At 46.5% G+C, this 20,491-nt stretch overlaps 1 protein-coding gene across 1 annotated transcript in view; it reads right to left on the bottom strand.

Moving 5' to 3' along the window:
- ADCY1 (adenylate cyclase 1) overlaps positions 1–20,491 on the bottom strand; it is a 147,775-nt gene that overhangs the window by 10,934 nt on the left and 116,350 nt on the right. The window contains exons 15-19 of the mRNA XM_008968790.5: positions 8,474–8,590; positions 8,220–8,366; positions 7,428–7,526; positions 3,585–3,699; positions 1,398–1,522 (exon numbers count right to left, since the gene is read on the bottom strand). Coding sequence (XP_008967038.2) covers positions 1,398–1,522; positions 3,585–3,699; positions 7,428–7,526; positions 8,220–8,366; positions 8,474–8,590 — 603 coding nt within the window. The remainder of the gene's footprint in view (positions 1–1,397; positions 1,523–3,584; positions 3,700–7,427; positions 7,527–8,219; positions 8,367–8,473; positions 8,591–20,491) is intronic.

Below are 20,491 nucleotides of genomic sequence, written 5' to 3'. Positions count from 1 at the left end.
TTAAAATTTGAAATAATTTAAAATAAAAATTTAAAATATAAAAATTTATAAAATTATAAAATATATTTATATATTTAATATAATATATAAATATATTTATATATTTAATATAATATATAAATATATTTATATATTTAATATAATATATAAATATATTTATATATTTAATATATAATATTAATAAAAATTAATTAATATTAATATTTAAATATTGTATATTTTTAAAAGTACATTGTAAAAAAAGTATAAGTATATATATTTACACTTCGTGCTGTATACACATTTATGTATATATGTGTATATATACACACATATATGTATATACACACACATATGTATATATACACACACATATGTATATACACACACATATATGTATATATACATATATGTGTGTGTATATATGTGTATATGTGTATACATACGTGTATATATATATATACAGCACGAAGTTCTGGAGGTGGATGGTGGTGATGGCTGCACAACCATGTAAATATATTTAATGCCACTCAACCGTACACCTAGAAAAAAGACGACAAATTCAGTGTATACCTTACTGTGATAAAAGAAATTTTTAAAAAGAGAATGCAGAAGTGCAGCACTGCTCCATGGAAGCCCCATCTATGTTTTGAGCAGGAGAGGAGAGCTCCATGAATATTTTGGCCTACCTGTCCCTTAAACTGCCCCCGTGAATAGCTGCTGTCACGTGCCTGGGGACCAAGCCTTCCCTCCATGGCCTCTGGAGGCCTGCAGTTCCCAGCAAGGGTGGCTGCAGGGCTGTGTGGCCCCTCACAATCTCCATCTTAGTTGTAAGGGCTTCATCCTGGTGGTCATCAAGACCGAGTCAAGTTTCAAATTTGTTCCCAGGGAAATCCCAGAAGCCGAACCACACTCCTCCACACTGAGGAAAAGCAGAGGCTGCTGCCTTCTAAACCTTTCCATGGCTTTTAGAGGGTGTCAGCCACCATGTGTCAGGCCACCTGAGCTGCCCACAAGTTCCTCAGATGAGGTGGACATGCACAGCACCCTCCCTTCAAACACACAAGAAAGCCCTTCCTTCCTATGGCAGCTGGTGGAGTCCGGAGTCCTGGGATGTGCAGAGTGAATGAGAGCCACCAGGCTGCTGGGACCAGCAGCAGGACCCAGTGACTCAGTGCTCCCACCGCTGCACTTGGTCACTCAGGAGCCAGCCCCCAAGGCTAAATGACAAACCAAACAGCAAAATCAAGATGCCCGGGCCAGGATGCCCTCCAGAGCAGACAGACTGAAATATGCAGCTCTTTCTGCCCTGCCACTTACGGTCTGTAGACTGGGGATTCAATTCTGGCCCCCTGTGCCTCAGTTTCCTCACCTGAAGAATGGGCACCCATGCCTTAGGGGTTTCTTGGTGAACTGACCTGGATTCTGCCCTGGACCCCTGTGCTATCCATCCGACTGGCCACGTTGACTGTGTTTCCCCAGATGTCGTACTGGGGCCTGCGAGCGCCAATCACTCCAGCCACCACAGGGCCAACATTGATGCCTAGAAAACAGCCAGCGCATGACCTGTCATCAGCGGGAAAAGTGTAACTCACCCCACCAGGGCCACCAAATGCACCTGATGCTGCTCCTGGTGGAGAAAAGGCTGCTCCTTTCAGGGCTTTGTTTCCTGGGGTCACCTAGCACCAGGCTCCTTCCTGAAGCATCACACACAGCACCAGAGAGGCAGCTGCCCTGCTGCACGGGCTCCCCTGGGCAGGGTCCCCTCACGACACTGTCCACTGCACTGGGGAACAGCACTGGCTGTTCAAAACGAGTCCTGATCCTAAATAAAAGTCCCCTTTCCTGGAATAGCAGCCTCTGTGCTAAGCCCTACCAGGGGAGCCACTCAGAAGTGTGGCCTTTCAGTATCTGTGATTACAGGGTATGTCTCCAAGTGCATCCTCTCTTCCAGAAAAATAGCAGCTCCGGACCTTTTCTCAGAATGTGACCTTATGGCTATTTTAGAGTATGGGCCCCAGAACTAAGCAAGATGGTGCAGAATGCTCTGAAGGGAGGAGAGGGAGTACCTTCTCTTTTTGTAGGTCAGTGTCCAACTGGCCTCCAGACAGCTGCAGACCAGCTGGACAGCATCGCAACAACCCAGGCACACCCGAACTTGAGTCACCCCTTGTGCAACTTTCTGCAAAGCACTCACCCTCTCTGAGCCTGGACTTCCTTCCCTGTAAGTAGGGCACATACCAGGCTGTGACGTCCGGCCCATCCTCGGCAGGACAGAGGGGGACCAAGCGTGCTGTCAGCTCTCCTGTTACAGCCTGCTGGCAGCCACCTCCTGCAACTGGAGCTTTCTGGCCTCGACCGAAGCCACTTCCTATCTTCCCCTTCATATTTGTGGACTAATTTTTCTGAGCTTGTCCTAGAAAATTCCTCTGACATCCTGGGCAATGGGGAGCTGGCATGGCATAGGAGGAGCCTGAGAGCAGGCGGCACAGTGGTGTGAGCTGGGGAAGGTGGGCATGGTAAACTCAGAGAAGAACCCCAAAGGACCACTTCCCAGATGGCTGGAGCTGGTGGGAGTTAGGGAGCACCCTCTGCTAACCCCAGACTCCCCACCCACATAAAGAACACTAGGCTAGCACCAGCCTGATGGGCAGAAGGGCCCCGAGAGATCCTTGTCCAGCCCCACTGCATGACCAGACACTGAGACACAGGGCTGGGCTTGCCAGCTGGTCTTGTCATTGGAAAGTGAGGAGCAGAATTTCCCCGACCCACCATCAGATTGATTTTCAGGCACATCAGTAGCTCTGCCGACCAGAGCCCAGGGCCCAGCTGGCTCACTCTGCCCCTGCCCTCTGGCCAGACACCATGCCTAAAGCCGAGCTTGCTTTTCAGGACATCAGAACTCCACATGCTCTAAATGGATCACCTACCACCCTTCACACTCACACGCAGCTCCAAGTTTTGTTTTTAAGGCTACTGGATGTTTGAATTCGAAAACAACCATGAACCTCTAGTTTAACTGTATCCTGGACTAGTAGAATTTATTTCTGGTAAACTGTCTACATCTCAAGAAAAAGTGAATTTATGATTAAAAAAAACAACAACAAATCATAGTTTTATAAAAGCTAGAAAGGAACTGGGGCATCCAATGGTTTTTCCTCCTCACAACACAGGTGAGGGAAGGAGCCTGGAGAAGACACAGGGCGGCCGGAGTCCGCACAGTGGGGCTCCCGTCAAGGCCTCTTTCTGGACAGCCCATGTGGCCTCAACTATGTAGCCATGGCTGGCGAACAGGGAAAAGGGCATTTTACTTCAGCTAAGTGTGGACTTGGAGGAGCATCTGAACGTCTCCAGGACAATCAAGATTTCTAATGTGTTTCCTGAGCTAGACAATGAATCTTCAAAGTCTAAGTCACTTTCTGAAGCATCTTCACCTTCCACCAGCAGCTTCCAGGGGCAACTCGGTACACAGGTCCCCATGCCCTCCTGGGTGGCACCACCCTCCTTCCTGTAAGACCAGGGTACCTCATCAGCTGATCCCACCCCTAGGTGGGTGTAGGAAGGTGTTCCACATGGATGGACAGGATAGGTTTAGAGCCACATACCAACTCGGAGGACGAAGTCGTTGTAAGACTGGTAGTTGATTTCATCCAGAACGTCAAACATCTCAATGGCAAAGTCCGCCAGCGTGCTCAGGTGGGAGGAGATGGACTTCTTAGCCTAGGTGTAAACAGACGGGGTCACTACATCTGGGGAGTGCTAGGCAAGAGGGGGCCAGGGACCAACCTGCAGTGGCCAACAGCTGCACTTTCAGAGGAAGGCACTCTGAGTGCCTGGCTATAGGCACATTTATCATTCCATTCTACAGGTAGGAGACTAAGAGAGAGGCAGGGTATTGGCCAAGCCCCAGGGGCTCCTGAGGGGCAGAGACAGGGCCCACCCAAGGCTGCCTGCAGGAATAGGGTAGGGCAGCCCTTTTGAGTGGGAGACCAGGTGCTCAAACTCCTGCTTGGACAGCATTGCTAATGGCCATTGCAAATGAGCAAAACAAGGACAGAGATGCATGCCAGGGAGTAGGCAATTTCCCTCGAGATTGAGGCTACATCATCATGTATGTGTGCGACAAGGTCCCTTCTCTTGTGAAACAGTAACAGTTGTAAGGTCTCTAATTTTTATTTTTAAAGGGAATTTTATTAGTTCTCACAATCAGGAAACTAATGCTTTTTAAAAATTAACAGACTTTATTTTTAGGGCAATTTTAGGTTTATAGGTAAGTTGAGCAGATTATACAGAATTGTCATATATCCCTTCTCCCCACAGTTTCGCCTATTGTTAACATCTTACCTAAGTGTGACACATTTGTTACAACTGATGAACCAATATTGATATTATTAACCAAAGTACATAATTTAATTAGGGTTCACTCTTGGTATTGTCCATTCTATGCATTCTAAATGCATGACATTTATCCACTATGACAGTATTACACACAACAGTTTCACTGCCCTGAAAATCCTCCCTGCTGTCTGTTCATTCCACCTTTCCCCCAACCCCCAGCAACCACTAATCCTTTTACAGTCTCTACCGTTTTGCCTTTTCCAGAATTTCATACAGCTGGAATCATACAGTATGTAACCTTTTCAGACTGGTTTATGTAGCCAATTGTATTTAAGGCCTCTCCATGTCTTTTCATAACTTAATAGCTCATTTCTTCTCACTTAATAATATTCTACCTTATGGATATACCAGAATTTCTTTATCCATTCACCTACTGAAGGATACCTAGTTTGCTTCCAGTTTTTATTATGAATAAAGCTGCTATGAATACTCATGGACATAAGTTCTCATTTCATTTGGATATATACCAAAAGCGCAATTGCTGGATCATATGGTAACATTATGTCTAACTTTGTGAGAAACCACCAAACTCTCTCTCACAGTGGGTGTCCTAGATTGCATTCCCACCAGCAATGAAGGAGAGTTTCTGTTGCTCCACATCCTCACCGGCATTTGTCTTGTCAGTGTTTTGGATTGCAGCCCTTCTAACAGGTATCTAGTGATATTTTATTGTTGTTTTCATTTGCAAAGCCCTAAAAACATACGATGCTGAGCATCCTTTCATATGCCTATCTGTCATCTGCATCTCTTTTGGTGAGGTGCCTGTTCGAATTGTTTGCCCACTTTCTAACTGGGGTTTTTTTTTTCTCCCTTGTTGAATTGTAATGGCTCTTTGTGTACTATAGATACAAGTCCTTTATCAGATAGGTGGTTTGCAAAGATTTTCTCCTAATCTGTGACTTGACTTTTCATTCTCTTAACAATATTTTTCACAGAGTAGGAGTTTTTAATTTTCATGAAGTCCAACTTACCAATTTTTTCTTTCATGAATCATGCTTTTGGTATTGTATTTAAAAAGTCATTGCCAAACTGAAGGTCATCTAGATTTTTCTTCTATGTTATCTTCTAAAAGTTTTGTAGTTTTGCATTTTACATTTAGGCTTATTATCAATTTTGAGTTAATTTTTGTGAGGGGTGTAAAGTCTGCATCTATATTCATTTTTTTTTTTTTTTTTTTGCATGTGATGTCCAATTGTTTCAGCACTGTTTGTTGAAGAGACTATCTTTTCTCCATGGTATTGCTACTGCTCCTTTGTCAAAAACCAGTTGACTGTATGTCTATGGGTCTATTTGTGGGCTCCCTAGTCTGTTGCACTGATCTATTTGCCTATTCTTTTGCCAATACCACACTGTCTTGATTACTACAGCTTTGTAAGTCTTGAAGTTGGGTAGTGTCAGTCCTCCAGCTTTGTCCTTCTGCTTCAATATTGTGTTGACTATTCTGTGTCTTTTTACTTTCCATAAAAACTTAGGATCATTTTGTCAACGACACAGAATATGGTGGTGGAGTTCCGATTGTACTTGTGTTAAATCTATAAATCAAATTGGGAAGAACTGCCATCTTAACAATACTGACTCTCCCGATGCAGGAACACTGACTCCCCAATTACTTATATCTTTCATTTCTTCCATCAGAAGTTTATAGTTTTGCTCATATAGATCTTGTACATAGTTTGTTAGAGTTATACCTAGTATTTCATTTTTTTGGCTACTACTATAAATGGCATTTTGTTTGTAATTGCAAATTCCAATTGTTCATTGCTGGCATACAGAGAAATGATGAGCTTTTATATATTCACTTTATATCCTGGAACCTTACTATAATTGCTTCTTAGTTCCAGGGGCTTTTTTCTGTTATTGCTGTTGTTAATTCTTTTGCATTTTCTACGTATAGTCATGTCATCTGCAAGCAGATTCCTTCTCAGTCTGTATGCCTTCTGTTTTCTTTCTTGTCTTACTGCCTTCCAGTAAAATGTTGAATAGAAATGGTGAGAGAGGATATTCTCGCCATGCTTCTCATCTTAGAGAGCATTTAGTTTCCCTCCATTAGGTATATCAAGCTATGGGTATTTTGCAAAATTTTTTAAATCAAACTGAGGTGTTGTCTTCTATTGCCAGTTCACTGAGAGTTTTTTTAAAAAACCAGGAATGGGTGTTAGACTTAAATAATTTTTCTGCATCAATTGATACGATTATGTAATTTTTCTTCTTTATCCTGTTGATTTGATGAAATTTCATGAATTTTGGAATACTAAAACAGCCTTGTATATCTGGAAAAAATCCAATGCAGTTTTAGTATATAATTCTTTCCATTCATTATTGAATTCAATGTGCTAATATTTGTTGGGGGTTTATACATCTATATTAATGAGAAATATTGGTCTGTAATTTTCTTTTTCTATTACGTCTTTGTCTGGGTCTGGTATTCAGGTAATGCTGGCCTACAGAATGAGTTAGAAAGTGTTCCTTCTGCTTCTGTCTTCTGGAAGAGATTGTAGAGAATTGGTGTAATTTCTTCCTTAAATATTTGGTAGAATTCACCAGTGTATGTATCTCAATCTGGTGCTTTCTGTTTCAGAAGATTATTAATTATTGATTCAACTTCTTTAATAAATCTAGACCTATTCAGAATAATTATTTGTATTTATTCATAGTTCTACTGTGGAAAAGGAGAGTGCAAGGCTGATGGGAGGAGAAGAGAGGGGCAAGCAGGGAGGAAGGTGGGGGCTGGTGGGGGAGGGACTGGGCTGCTGAGGAGGTGGGCCAGTGTGGGAGGTAATGGAGCAGGGGCAGGGTGAGGGTTCTGGGGGGAGGTGTCTAGCAGGGCAGGGCTGGGGCTGGAGGAAGCTCCGGTGCCTTCTGTGCTGACTTTCCCTAGGAGATTGTGTCTGGAGAGAGCCAGCCACGGACAAAAACAGCACTCAAGCTGCTCCCGTAATCCAACACAGAGGGCAAACAAACCCCAGTGTGGAAGCTACCCAGGGTCCCAGAGCAGTTTAGGGCAGAGCTGGGACCCAGTCCCCAAGCAGGCAGCGCCAGGCTGCACTCACCTTGGTCCCCGAGGTGGGCGCTAGCCCCACAGCGGCCATGTAGGTGCTCCCGATGGTCTTGATCTTCTCTATGTCCTTGTAAAAGTCTTTTTCCATGAGCTTTGTTTAAAACATAAAACTGTTAAACATGACATAACATTTGAGAAAAGTCGCTGCAGCCGTCAGCCCCCAGGAGCAACAGCAGAGCCGATGGACACAATCAGGAAAGCAACATGTCTTCTTTGCTTTGGGCAGACAAGTTCTAGGACTACACTGGCAAGAAGAGGTGAGGCAGGACAGTACAGGACACATTCCTGTCCCCAACAGGTGAGCTCGCAGCCACCAGGAGAATCAGGTCCAATGACAAGGGGTGGTGGGGCTGCCACAGTGCCTGGCTGGCTGTCGGGGGGGCCTGGAGGCACCCACCTGTCTGCCCATCTGTAGACAAGGGTGCGTGCCTGCCTGCCCATCTGTAGACAAGGGCCTGGAGGCGCCCACCTGCCTGCCCATCTGTAGACAAGGGTGCCCAGCCCTGGCCACTGTAGATGTCCCAGCCCTGACATTTACAACATGGAGGACAAACACCCAGCCCCACGCAGTGGCCCTGGCCCCCCAACCTAGAGTCAAGACCCCCTTCTCTCCTGTCATGGTTGGTCTGGATCCCAAAGGAGACAGAATGCCTGTGCTTCCCGGGATTTGTTTTCTCTCATTCCAGCTACGAAGAATGTGACATATTGTGAGACACGCTCTGCCCATGCAGCAGGATGCACCACCACAACCAGGCGGGGTCAGGATGGCGACGCACAGCCTCACCTCGTCAAAGTCGGCGATGATCTCGTTGAGAAGCCGCAGACACTCCACCCCCATGTTGTTACCGTCCAGCTCGATGTAGAAGTCATTGAAGTTGGGGATGGAGGCAAACATGACGCCCACCTGGGAGTAGGACTGGTAGTAGAGGTCCTGGAAGTTCAAAGGATGGGTCAGGAAGGGTCAGCCAGGTGAGCGCCGAGGGGGGTGGCCAGAGCAGTGTCAGGCTAGTGCTGGCCAGGAGCAGGCCGGGTGCTCACCATGTTCCGAGGGTTGGACATGAGGAAGTGCTGGGCGACGTGGGCCGGCAGGAGGTTGAAGAGGATGCGCCTGTTGTCCAGCTTCACCTTCTCCATGTCCTCTCGCTCCTCCTCTGCCTGGGGTATCATGAGCCTCCATTAGTCCCGTCCACTCACGCTGCCTTCACTTGTCCCCACCGCACACTTCCTTCTAATCATCCAAACTGGACTCCAGGTATGCTGATGGTCTACATCCACGCTCCTGTCCCTCCTCCCCACTAGATGCAAGACTAGATCCATGTTACTGGGTAGGGAAGATCTGCAGATGTCTGCCTAAGTCACCACCTCATCTGCTAGAATGTCCAAAGGACAAACTATGGCTTCACCTCATTTCCAGGGTCCGCCCTGCCCTCTGCCACCCCTTAGGGACCAGATGCTACAGCAACTCTTTCTCAGGCATGTGCCCATCCACAGGTTCCACCAGCCCCCAGGCAGCTCCTGATGTGCCCCGCAGGGCACCTGTCCTAGAATGCCTCACGCCCAGGTGGGGCAGACACCTTCCTAAGGCTCCTGTTTCCTCTGGAATCTCTCTGGTCTTCACTAGAGCCACATCCCTCTGGGCACTGAGACAAGTAGAACCCTGCAGGGACCTAGGGCAGGGGCAGATCCAGGGCCAATGAGCTCATCTGAGTGCCGACTTCCAGCCCCCTGGGGCAAAGAGTAAAGACCCAAAGGGTCCCACCATGGGGAGAGGACACGGCAGAGCAGGTGGCAGGAGCAGGTGAGTCCCAGCCTGCTTACTGCTAGCTGTAGGACCCTGCAGAGACTGATTAAGCTGACAGCAAAGGCCCCATTCACAGACCACTGTGAGGGCTCAAGAAGTGCTCTTGGCAGGACCCAGCACAGCCCTAGGAGGCAGAAGCCACCGGGGTCCCTGTGTTTCCTCACACAAAACCCAACTCCTGAAAGGAGTGAAGCTTGGGGAATACTCTAAGTATGTGTCAGCATTTATGGAGGCATCAAACTCTTGAATGTAGTAAAAACTGTGCAATGATTGCCCTTGTGGAGCGGCCCATGGCCTGGCCACCACAAGCCATGGTTTGGAAGCCAGCTCCCCTGGTTCATGTCCCCCTAGGTGGCTGGTGACCCAGCCAGCAGATGCAGCCTCACTGTGCTGTGGTTTCCTTATTGTAAAATGGGTGTATGGTTGTAACACACCCACTTTTAGAGGGAACACTTGTAGGGTTGTACTTAACAAGGGCTGAGGGGACAGCACGCCCCTTAGTTAAGCCTAAAGAGCACAGCTGCTTTCTGGCAGTACTGATATTATCAGAGCTGAGCTGGCCACGAATATGCCGCTAGACTGCACACAGTGATTCCACCAGTTAAAACAGAGAAGTGGAGATTTCCAAGGATAGAGATGACGAGGCCCCGAGCCTTGAGGGCCAGGTACGAGGATGGGGGTGTGTGTGAAGCCAGGCAGGGCATGCAGGGCAGGCCTGGTGCAAGTGTGTTCTGGGAAGACAATGCCAGCGAATCAGTGCGACCCATGGAGATAGACGGCACCAGGTGTTTCTTCCTGTCCCTTAAGGAGCATAGACCAGAAGCAGATGAGGACAAAAGAAACCCAGGGACCATAACCTTCCCGGTCAGACCAGAGCTGGGGTCTGGCTGCCCAGATGGGCTGGAGCCACGCTCTGCCCACGCAGCGGCTGTCTGGGCACAGTGCTGACTTATTCTGGGTCATGCTCAAAGGTCAGAAACCTTCAATTTCCAGCCTCAGATGGTCTCCGGGGCTGCTTTCAACTCATGTTCTCATCAATAATGACATTCTGGACAAACACCTCTCTATAGGACCCACATTATTAATTATGTGTTAACACATCAGGCTTCAATATACACAAAAGAAAGGTTTGTAAAGGGTGACATAAACAGAAAGTAAAGAATATTTTCTAAAATAATAGCTTTGTTTTATTTATTAGTGGCACAAAAATTACTGCTCTCTCCAAAATACCATTGTTAATGTTAATAGTATTTTAGTGAAAACAATGTAATTGAATATGCTTTGATTAAAAACCATAATCTAGGTTTATGGCATTGTGATTTAAAAATTTGTGTCTACATTCTGCTTATTTCCACGTTTGGATTAATGGGCTATCAGAGCTGCTGTCCTTCCCAAATCATCATATATCTCTTAATCCATCCACAAATGCAAAGGTCTTTGTTGAAATTTGACTGAGAAATGTCTGTCTTTCCCTGTGCCACTTATTTTCACGAACCAAGCAGAAGTTGTATTGTTATATATTTTAACAAATGTGATGAAAATCCACTGAAATTCTCAGTCTATAAGATTTTCCCACCAGGAAACTCTATTCTTAAGAAAGAGTTAGTGGGCACCACACATTATTCCTGTCAACAAAATGACGTGTCCATCCAACCTCCATGTTCAGAATGTTCTCTTTATGGCACAGTTTCTTTCAAAAGGTATTTCCCTTCTCAATTGTCCTTCTGTTTCAGAAATCACTGACCAGGATGCATCTAGTGATAGTTACGTGATGCCTCAGAGAGGTCACAGCCTGGAGGGCTTGTCATTTGGAAAAGAGAACAAAATAACAAACAGCATAAGTTGGCAACTCCCCGTGTGCCGACATGTGCTATGAGTGACCCCCACAGTCACCCTGACAGAGTCTTCTAAATAACAAGACCAGTAACCACAGAACCTGGAATCAACAACGTGTTTACTACAAGGGAACAGCCAAGGGAGGGTGGTCCTGTCCTCATTCTGTCTCAGAAGTGATGTCCCCGCCTCCCTCCTGCAAGTGACACAGGGCATCTGGCCAGTGTCAGGTCAGCACTGCCAGTTCATTCTTCAACATCAGGAAAAAACATTTCTTAATTCTCAGATACAATCACTATAAATAGACTTTGTGATGCCCTCTCCCCAAACCTCACTGAACCATCCAGTGTCCTGAGGTGCACACACCCCTCTTTGCGGGCATCCCAGGGTCCACAAACACCTCCTTTTGGGAAAGTGCAGAGGGAAAGGAACTTCTCCAAGCACAGCAGCAGCTAAGACAATAGTCTTCAGCCCCCAGGTTAGAGGAACTTAGTCTCTAACTTTGGGGCTGAATTGCTTCATGTTCAGCTTCTTTGACACTTGGTTTTCCCTTAAGCAAGAGGCACTCTGTGACCCACGCCACCGACGGGACACAGAAAGATCAGAGCAAGCAAGTAAGAAGTGATGCACGTCTCTGCATGGTGTTGCTGCTCCAAGGACGGATGAATCCTGAGATTCAGGGTGACCCTGGCTGGGCAGGCTGGGCAGGGTGCACATGTCCAGAGTAGCCCCATAACTGTTGTCAAGAGGGCAGAAACACCAGAGGGGCAAAGCCACATGCCCTGACCCAGTGAGTCTCCCCAGAATGGATGCCAGTGGCTTCTCTCCTCCCTGCAGGGCTCTAGGGTAGAAGTCCCTAATGCTCACCACTGACTTTCAGGGACAAAGAGGATTGTGCAGTCCCAGCCTTTGATAACCAGAGAGACCAAGGGGGGCTTCCGGCTGGACCCTCAGTGGCCAGCCTGGACTTCACAGCCCCCCTTCTGTGCTGCAGGACTGAGGAAGCTCCGGTGTCCACTGGCCTGGATCTTGGAGGACAAGGATGACATGATCCTCTTGCTGTACTGCATCAGACATGTAGTGAGAAGATGACTCGTCCTATCTGAGGAACACTACTGGCACCCTCAGGAGGCCTGCGACTGCTGCGCAACCTAGCCCGACCTCAGAGTACCAGGAGTAGGCAGCAACTCTACAGGGCTGAACTCTGGAGTATTTCCCACTTTCCACTCTCCTTCCCTCCCATGTAGTTAGGTCCCTGATGTGCCCCTACCAACTACCAGCCTCCCACCCTCCCGTCCCCCAGCAGAGGTGCACAACCACCACACGTTCTCCACCTTGTCCGCAGCTCTCACCCTGGCTGCTCGGGAGGCTGCTTTGATATTTCCCTCAAATATCAGTATTCCAAGAAGCATTTTTCGAGGTAATCTTACCCCTAAAGTAATTAATGAATCCAGTCTACCTAATCTCCTTGAGCAGTTATCTGCATTTCCTTGAACACCTCACAGAGATGGGGGACTCACTACTATACATGTCAGCTTCATCCAACCTCAAACTCTCAAGCCGCTGGACAACATACGTTGAATGAAAATCTCCCTCCCTGGATCTTTGGTCCAGAGGCCTTGGTTCTGTCCTCAGTGTGCTCCAGAGGCCAGCTGTACCAGGATGGAAGGACTGAAATGTCCTCACCCTACATCCTACTTTCAGTTCCTTCGGTCACTCCTCTTACTGGTGACTGGTTTGAAGGTCCCTCTCTGCCTGGATGTCCAGGCTGAGCCCAGCAAGCTGGCTAAGGCTTCTCCCAGGCAGGGCACTGGCTGGAGGTAGGGCTTTAGCCAAATGCAGGGCTCCCAGCCAACTCCCCAGGCCTCACACCATGAGCTGGTACTCAGCTGGCTGTATGCTCAAAAGACTGTATTTTAAACACAGAATGACAGTTCAGTTTTATTTTGTCCAGTTTTTTTCTATCAATTCAGCGGCTGCAGTGAGCATGGAACCTGAGCCTACCAGGGGCCACTCTGGTGCCAGCTCCTACTCTGTGTTCTTCTCAAACCATAGGACCATGGTCATGCATGAAAATGACCAGCTTGATAGGAGGGTGAGGCATGGGGAGAGGTCGCAGGGACCACATAACATGAACACATGCCTGCTTCTCACTAATTATTTTTCCAGCCAAAGCACAAGACTTTACAAGCACTGTTTACAGCATGGGGCAGGCTGAGTGTGGTGCAGGTGTTCTTAATCTGAACACCAGGGCCCCCAGCTCAGCATCCTTGTTCACCGGGCACCCAACTCAGCACTTCAGACCCATCAAGTCCTGCCAATGCAACAGGTGGCCATCCCCTAAACCCAGGCCTCTCTCTCATGCAGGCCCCTGCTGCCTGCTGCTCCAATCAGCTCCACTTCCCTTTTAGCATAGAACAGATGAAAAGCCCTTTTTAGATCAAAAATGCATTTCGGTTAAGGCTTCATGAGGAGAAATGTGATTTACATTATTCTACTACATTAAAGAGAAATCTTAATTTTAAATTTGAACAATTCAATGAATTAAAAATGTTATCCCTGACCTTTATTAGAAAATGAGAGAATAAGCCTTCAAATGCTGCAGTTACAATGTGTGGATGCAGGCATGCACATGTACATGTTCCACACTGCCCTAGGAAGTCCATAAGTGGTGTGTGTGTGTGTGTGTGTGTGTGTAAGAGAGTATGTGTGTTTGTGTGTGCATGCACACATGCATGTGTGGTTTTCTATAAAATTCTTAGCATCTTGTTGCATTTGTCTTTCCAAGAAATAAAAAGGCAGACCACAGCCCTCATGATGTGTTTGTCCCATCCATGGCCCTGTGGTATAAATGAGGCTGTGGTGATGTCATAGCTGGGGGAATTGGAGTTCATGAGCTGGAGGGCAAATCAGCTCAAATAAACCAGGACTATCCAACATCCAACCCCCACAGAAATGCTGGGACTGGTGGTGGTGAATGCAGAGGCTGGCTCTGTTTCTGACAATGAAGTCTTTACTCCTAAGGAGCTTCTGAGCTGAAAGTTTTGCTGTGCTGAAATGCTTGGTAGCTCTTCTTTTCTTAGGATGAGTCAACATAGTAGTTGGAGGCAGGGCTGTGTCCAGTGTTTCAGACAGGAAGCAAGATGGGGATGCCATTTTAAAAGGTAAAGAGGGCTGGGCACAGTGGCTTACGCCTGTAATCCCAGCACTTTGGGAAGCTGAGGCGGGCAGATCATCTAAGGTCAGGAATTCAAGACCAGCCTGACCAACATGGAGAAACCCCATCTCTACTAAAAATACAAAATTAGCCGGGCGTGGTGGCGCATGCCTGTAACCCCAGCTACTCAGGAGGCTGAGGCAGGAGAATCACTTGAACCCGGGAGGGAGAGGTTGTGGTGAGCCAAGATCACGCCATTGCACTCCAGCCTGGGCAACAAGAGCAAAATTCCATCTCAAAAAAAAAAAAAAAAAAGGTAAAGAGAGCTCGTGCTAACAGTGAAGCTATGAGGCTGCAGTGGGCACAGCTGGTCCTGCCTCTGGGAGATCTGCTCTCAGTGATTCACGAGGTCCACCGTCACTGTACACGGAGGGAAACCGAGGCTGGGAAGACAGCATCCAGACTCCATAAGCAGAAGACACCCTGTCTAACGAAGTGAAGGCCCTATGAGAGTCCTCTTTCCTAGCTTTGAATTTCCACTTACACCAATATAAAATGTGGGGCTAGGATCTGCTGGAAATTGATCAAGCTCAGTTTCAGTGACTGAAGTTTCCAGGGTAAAATGTCAGACATTGAAATCAGGGAAGTAACCAAAATTACCCTTTTCAGAAAAGTCAGCATTTCTTGCCACAGTGAAAGGCCTGGTCCAATACTACCTCCTGCAGGAAGTCCTCTTCAGCCCCTTAATTAGAATAAATTACTCCTTTTTGAGGAGCAAACAACACCTGCCCAGGGCCTTCATGGCATTCTGTCTTCCACACTCCTCGAGTCTCCTCTCCTCTCCTCCCTTGACTAGCAGCAGCAGCCCGTGGGCAGAAAGCAACTTCTGGGGTCTTTGGAGCTTTTGCTCTACTTGCAAGATGCAGGAGAGTCTAGGGAGAAGCATAGGCCTCAGAGCTGGGGAGGCCACTGTGAATTTACCCACTCAGAATGTGAGGGAGGCCATCCTACAGGGGAGCACTCTGAAGCTGAACGGTCCTGGGGAGGGCTGAGAGCCTGACCCTGAGCACGTGTTGCCAGCACAAGCTCCCTTGTTTCCACAACCACTAGCCAGGCAAGAGAGGCCCCAGTCACTCCACATGGACACTAACTGTGCTAAACATGGTCTTTGTGATTATAAATGTAACAAACTGTTGCAGAAAATCTGGATTTTTCTTTTCCTTTCTTTTTTTTTTTTTTTTTTTTTTTGAGACGGAGTATAGCTCTGTCGCCCAGGCTGGAGTGCAGTGGGGTGATCTCAGCTCACTGCAAGCTCCGCCTCCCAGGTTCACGCCATTCTCCTGCCTCAGCTTCCCGAGTAGCTGGGACCACGGATGCCTGCCACCATGCCAGGCTAATTTTTTGTATTTTTTAGTAGAGACAGGATTTCACCGTGCTAGCCAGGATGGTCTTGATCTCCTGACCTCAAGATCCGCCCGCCTCAGCCTCCCAAAGTGCGTGGGCTCACAGGCGTGAGCCACGGCGCCCGGCCGAAAATCTGGATTTTTCATTGCACACACACAGAAAAAAATGCAAAGCAGCCACACTCCATGACAGAAAGATGTCCTGGGGGATGTCCGGTGGGTCTGCTGTTTCAGACGGCCTCTGGTGCCTTAAAGCAGAAGGCTCCATTTCCTCATCAGAAAGTCTGGACTTACCGTTTCTCTATCTTTTCGAACCAGGGAGGAATTGAGGTGCTATTTTCCACACTCTTGAGAAGAACACAGAGGTGCCTGCATTAGCAGTACTGGGTTCTGTAGGCTGGTCATAGATTAGCAAAACTGTGCTGTGCTCAAGTTAGGGCCTGCAGGTGAACTTCACGTGCTCAAGCCCAACATGGCATTGAGACACACCACAGACATCTTCTTTCTTGTTGCACAGTGACTGCCACACTGCTACCACACTGCTCTCCACGAACAGTCCACACTGTGGGCAGAAAGCAACTTCTGGGGTCTTTGGAGCTTTTGCTCTATGTTGAAGTTATGCTGCGTCCTTCTAACCCAGATCTAACCTTTCAGAGAAACCCTCCAGCCACACATGCATATGAAATCTTGACTGCTGTGGAGGGAGAAGCACAGGCCTCAGAGCTGAGGACTTCTAATTCTTGGCTGTGTTCACAGGATTCTGCCTAGAGACAGTTCTCATGAGAATGCCATTCCATTCTGGATGGTACTTAACTTGGCAGGAGAAGGATTCTGAGACATGTCATGCATGGCGTCCATGAGAGTGCCCATTTAGGGTTTGGCAGATTTCGGTTCTGACCTTTGGCCATTTACTTCGGCCCTCACCTGTTACATGGGGATAATGACCAGTTTTGGGGTCAAAGACACTTAAATGGCCACATGAAGTTCCACTTCTGGAAAAGATGGAGTAACAGGAATTCAATTTGCCCTCCTACAAGCAACAAGCAGACCACACAAAATATATAAAAGAGCAGCTTTCCAAATACTGGACAGGAGGCAATGAAAGACAGTGATCCTTGAGTGATGGGAATAAGTGATGAGGCCTGCAATGGCCCAGCATACTGCTGGAAGAGTTTCCAGGCCGCATGTAGAGACAGTGCATGTGGAGCCTAGGGGTCTCCCAGATTTGACAAGGCTAGGGGGCTTGGAAGCCCAAGGCAGCTTGAGTTCAAAGGGAAAATGCCAGAGAGGACAGAGTGTTCTGGTCTCTTCAGGTCTCTAGTTGAGTACTGATTAGCACAGGCTAGAGAAAGAACCATCTAGGGATTAGCACAGGTTAGGGAAAGGACTGTAGGGAACAACCCCCAAAGTTCATGCAATGCTGAGAATTGTTCCTGCCTCCACTGGCAAGAATAAAAAACCTTATAATTCACCAGGCATCAGGTAAAGTACTGAAAAGGGTTTTGCCTCAGGAGTGGACAAAATTCGTCTGAGAATTAATGCTCCTCTGGTTCTTCCTAACAAAGGTGAAAAGCAAGACCCAAAGGATCTGTATCCTTCCCTGTAAGTTGTCAATTTTATTGAGATAAAATTGATTATAATACTTCCTTGTTATTTTATTCCTTAAACATTTATAGAAACTGGTCTCTTATTTAATTTCTTCTGATTACTTTTGGTTTAATTTCCTCTTTTCTGGCTTCTTAAGGTGATTTGAGAGAGACCTTTCTTCTTTTCTAATACAGGTGCTTTGTATTATACATTTTCCTCCAAGTACTGCTTTAGCTGAACCCCACAAATGTTGATCTCATATGTAGTTTCATTTGGTTCATATTACTTTCTAATTTCCTTTTTGATTTCTTCTTTGAACCAAAAGTTATTAAGAAGTGTATTCTTTAGCTGAGGATTTCTCAGAGATCTTTCTGTTATGGACTTCTAATTTAATTATATTGTAGTTAAGGAACATACTTTGTATGATTTGAATCCTTTTGAATTTCTTGAGACTTGCTGTACTGTTCATACTTATGTGTTCTTGAATAGAATGCATATTCTGTTGCTGTTGGATAGTGTGTTTTATAAATGTCAATTAAGTCAAGTTGGTTGACAGTGTTCTTAAGTGTTGTAATCTGTCACTGATTTTCTGTCTAGCGATTCTATCGCTTTTTGAAAGGAATGTTGGAAACTCCAACTATAATTATAGATAGAAGAATTTCTTGCAGTTCTATCAATTTTTACTTTATGTATTTTGATGATCTGTTTTAGGTACATAAATGTTTAGGACTATGTCCTCTTGATAAACTGACCCCTTTATTACCCTCTAACATTACTGAAAGACCCTTTTTTTCCTTTGACCAACATTTAATTTCTTGCTCTTGAGATCCAGATTTGGTAAGTCTTTGTGAGCTTAGTATTTTTTTTTATTTTGAAATATTTAATTGACAAACAAAAACTGTATATATCTAAGGTGTGCAATGTGATGGTTTCCTATATGTATACATCGCATAACTACTACGATCAAATTACTTAACAAATCTATCACCATCTGCAGTTACCATTTGTGTGTGTCTGGGATGGGGGCAGTGAGGACACTTAAAATCTGCTATCTTACCAAATTTCAAGTACACAATACAGTATTATGAACTGATTTTTTAAAATAACAATAAAAACAAGCATCTCACGAGACAGACATACTTACCCCACCTAGCACTCTGCCCTTCCCTTGGCTAATTCCTACTCATCCTTTAAGCCTCAGGGGTGAGGTATTACATTTAAATGATATCACATCCAACCTACCTGGGTCAGGGTCCTGTCTACATTTTACATGGCACGCCCTTCACTGTACTGAAATTTTCTGTGGCTTGTGTTTGATTCCTTTAACAGCCTGTGAGCACCCAAGGGCAGGGGTTACACCTCAACCATGTGGGCGTTCCCAGCACAGGATTAGGTATACTTTGGTGCCCAATAAGCACCTGTTGGATGGAGGCAGGTGGTAACACTTTGTGTGTAGGTACAGAGTGGATGCCTGCCAGAGGCTGTGTGTGCACTCTCAGATGGGCAAAGGGTGTATTTCCAGTGGGCGTGGGGCCTGATGGATGTGGGGTCCTGAGGTTACGCACCAAGGTTTGGCTCCTCGGAGGTTTCCATAGAAGTGTGCTGCAGGATGCAGCTAGGATACATCTGGAACCATTTCTCCCTCCATAAAAGCTGTTTGTGAGGATGTACTCACCCAAAGGCCAGATGTGAAACCTATGGCCAGTAACAGAGAACAAGATGACGACTAACAAGCGTACAACATTTCAGGGTCCAAGAAGCATGATGACCATGGCTTTATATGACATAAACTCCTCCACAACCCCCTGAGAGACAAGTGTCACTGTCACATGTGTGGAGAAGACAAGTGACCAGAGTAAGAGGTGGAACCAGGTCTCTAACTTAGCTTCTGCCACCAGAAATTCCATGTCTATGCCATGACCACATCTTAGGAAACCTTCCCTCTAAATGTTAATAATGGCAAATGCAAAATGGGAATTACCATCGAATTAAGCGTTTATTGGTAGAGGAATAAGTTGTTTTAACTTCATTCTATACTAAATAGCATAAACATTGAAATTATAATTGCCATGATGATTATCTACTGAATGCAAAGAAAGAAATGACACTGGAACAAAAGCATACAAGAGTTTACAGGCGAAGAGGCTGAAGATGCCTCCCAAGGGAAAAGCCTATCTGTTTGTGCAGGTTTGGACAATCAATCCAGTCTCTGTAAATAATTAACCTACCTAGTGTTTGGCCTGGCAATTTTGCAATAGTTTGAGGCACTCTAATGTTTGTACTACATACCTAAATGTCCAAGGGCAAACAGGCAAAGTCTACAAAGTTCTGTGTTTTGCTAGGGTTATGGGAAAGCAGGTGGCATTTGTTGTTACCTATCTGTGGACAAACATGGCAGTATACTCCATGTGGGCAACCCTTTCTTGTGACACGCATGCACAAGGATCCGCAGACTTGCCCGGGCTGCCCCAAGGCCCAGGAATGCATATTCTAGCCCTAAAATTACTGGTATGCTCATTGGGCATTGCTAGGGGGTGTCACTGGATGGAGAACGACATGGCAGGGTCAAATACTGCATTTCATAACATTTCAAAGAACACCAAAGCCAAGAAAAAGCCATGTCAACCCAGATGAGAGAAAATGTCTCTCCCAGAAGTGTCCCTCAACTGGAAGAGTCATAGCCAAGGCCCAACTCTGCTGTCTGAGAATGAGGAACCAACCAGGCACCCTAGTAAATAACCTGGAAACCCCAGATCTCATGGGCCTGGGCTGTTCCAGTTTTTCTAGCTCATCCCAAGTCCATTCTTCTCAAGCTCTGAGTAGGTTTTTGCAACAAAAAGATCTGAACCCAGAGAGGCCAGCTGATGGCTGGGTCAACATATCCTCCCAGACCAGCCAGCTGGATCACCCTGGATAGCCAGCCAGAGCCAAACTAAGACCAAGTTCAGCAACACAGCCCATCATAAAGAGGCTCTTTTCCTATTACCTGGTGTGGCTTTAGCAAACTGCAGCTGGCCAGATCTCCCTTCCAGGGCAGGTATGTGCTGTATCTGCAGTCCATTCCCCACCGGTTCTGTCCCAGGGAGGCCAGTCCAAGGACTCTACCAACAGGGTCCTGGGCCTCCTACTTCCGGCCAGGTTTGGCCAATGGGGAGCAGGAGCAGGGGCCAGTAGCGAGGGAGGAGAGCATTCCCAGTTCCTCTTTGCATGGTTGCTGCGGACTGGCTGCGTCTCCCGGCTGAAGGTGGTGAATCCTATCAGGCAGCCCTCTCTGT

Source organism: Pan paniscus, chromosome 6 (genome assembly GCF_029289425.2).
Source record: "Pan paniscus chromosome 6, NHGRI_mPanPan1-v2.0_pri, whole genome shotgun sequence".
In the NCBI taxonomy this organism is placed as follows: domain Eukaryota; kingdom Metazoa; phylum Chordata; class Mammalia; order Primates; family Hominidae; genus Pan; species Pan paniscus.
The sequence above is the reverse complement of the archived record's forward strand: the minus strand, read 5'-3'. Positions and strand labels throughout refer to the sequence as shown.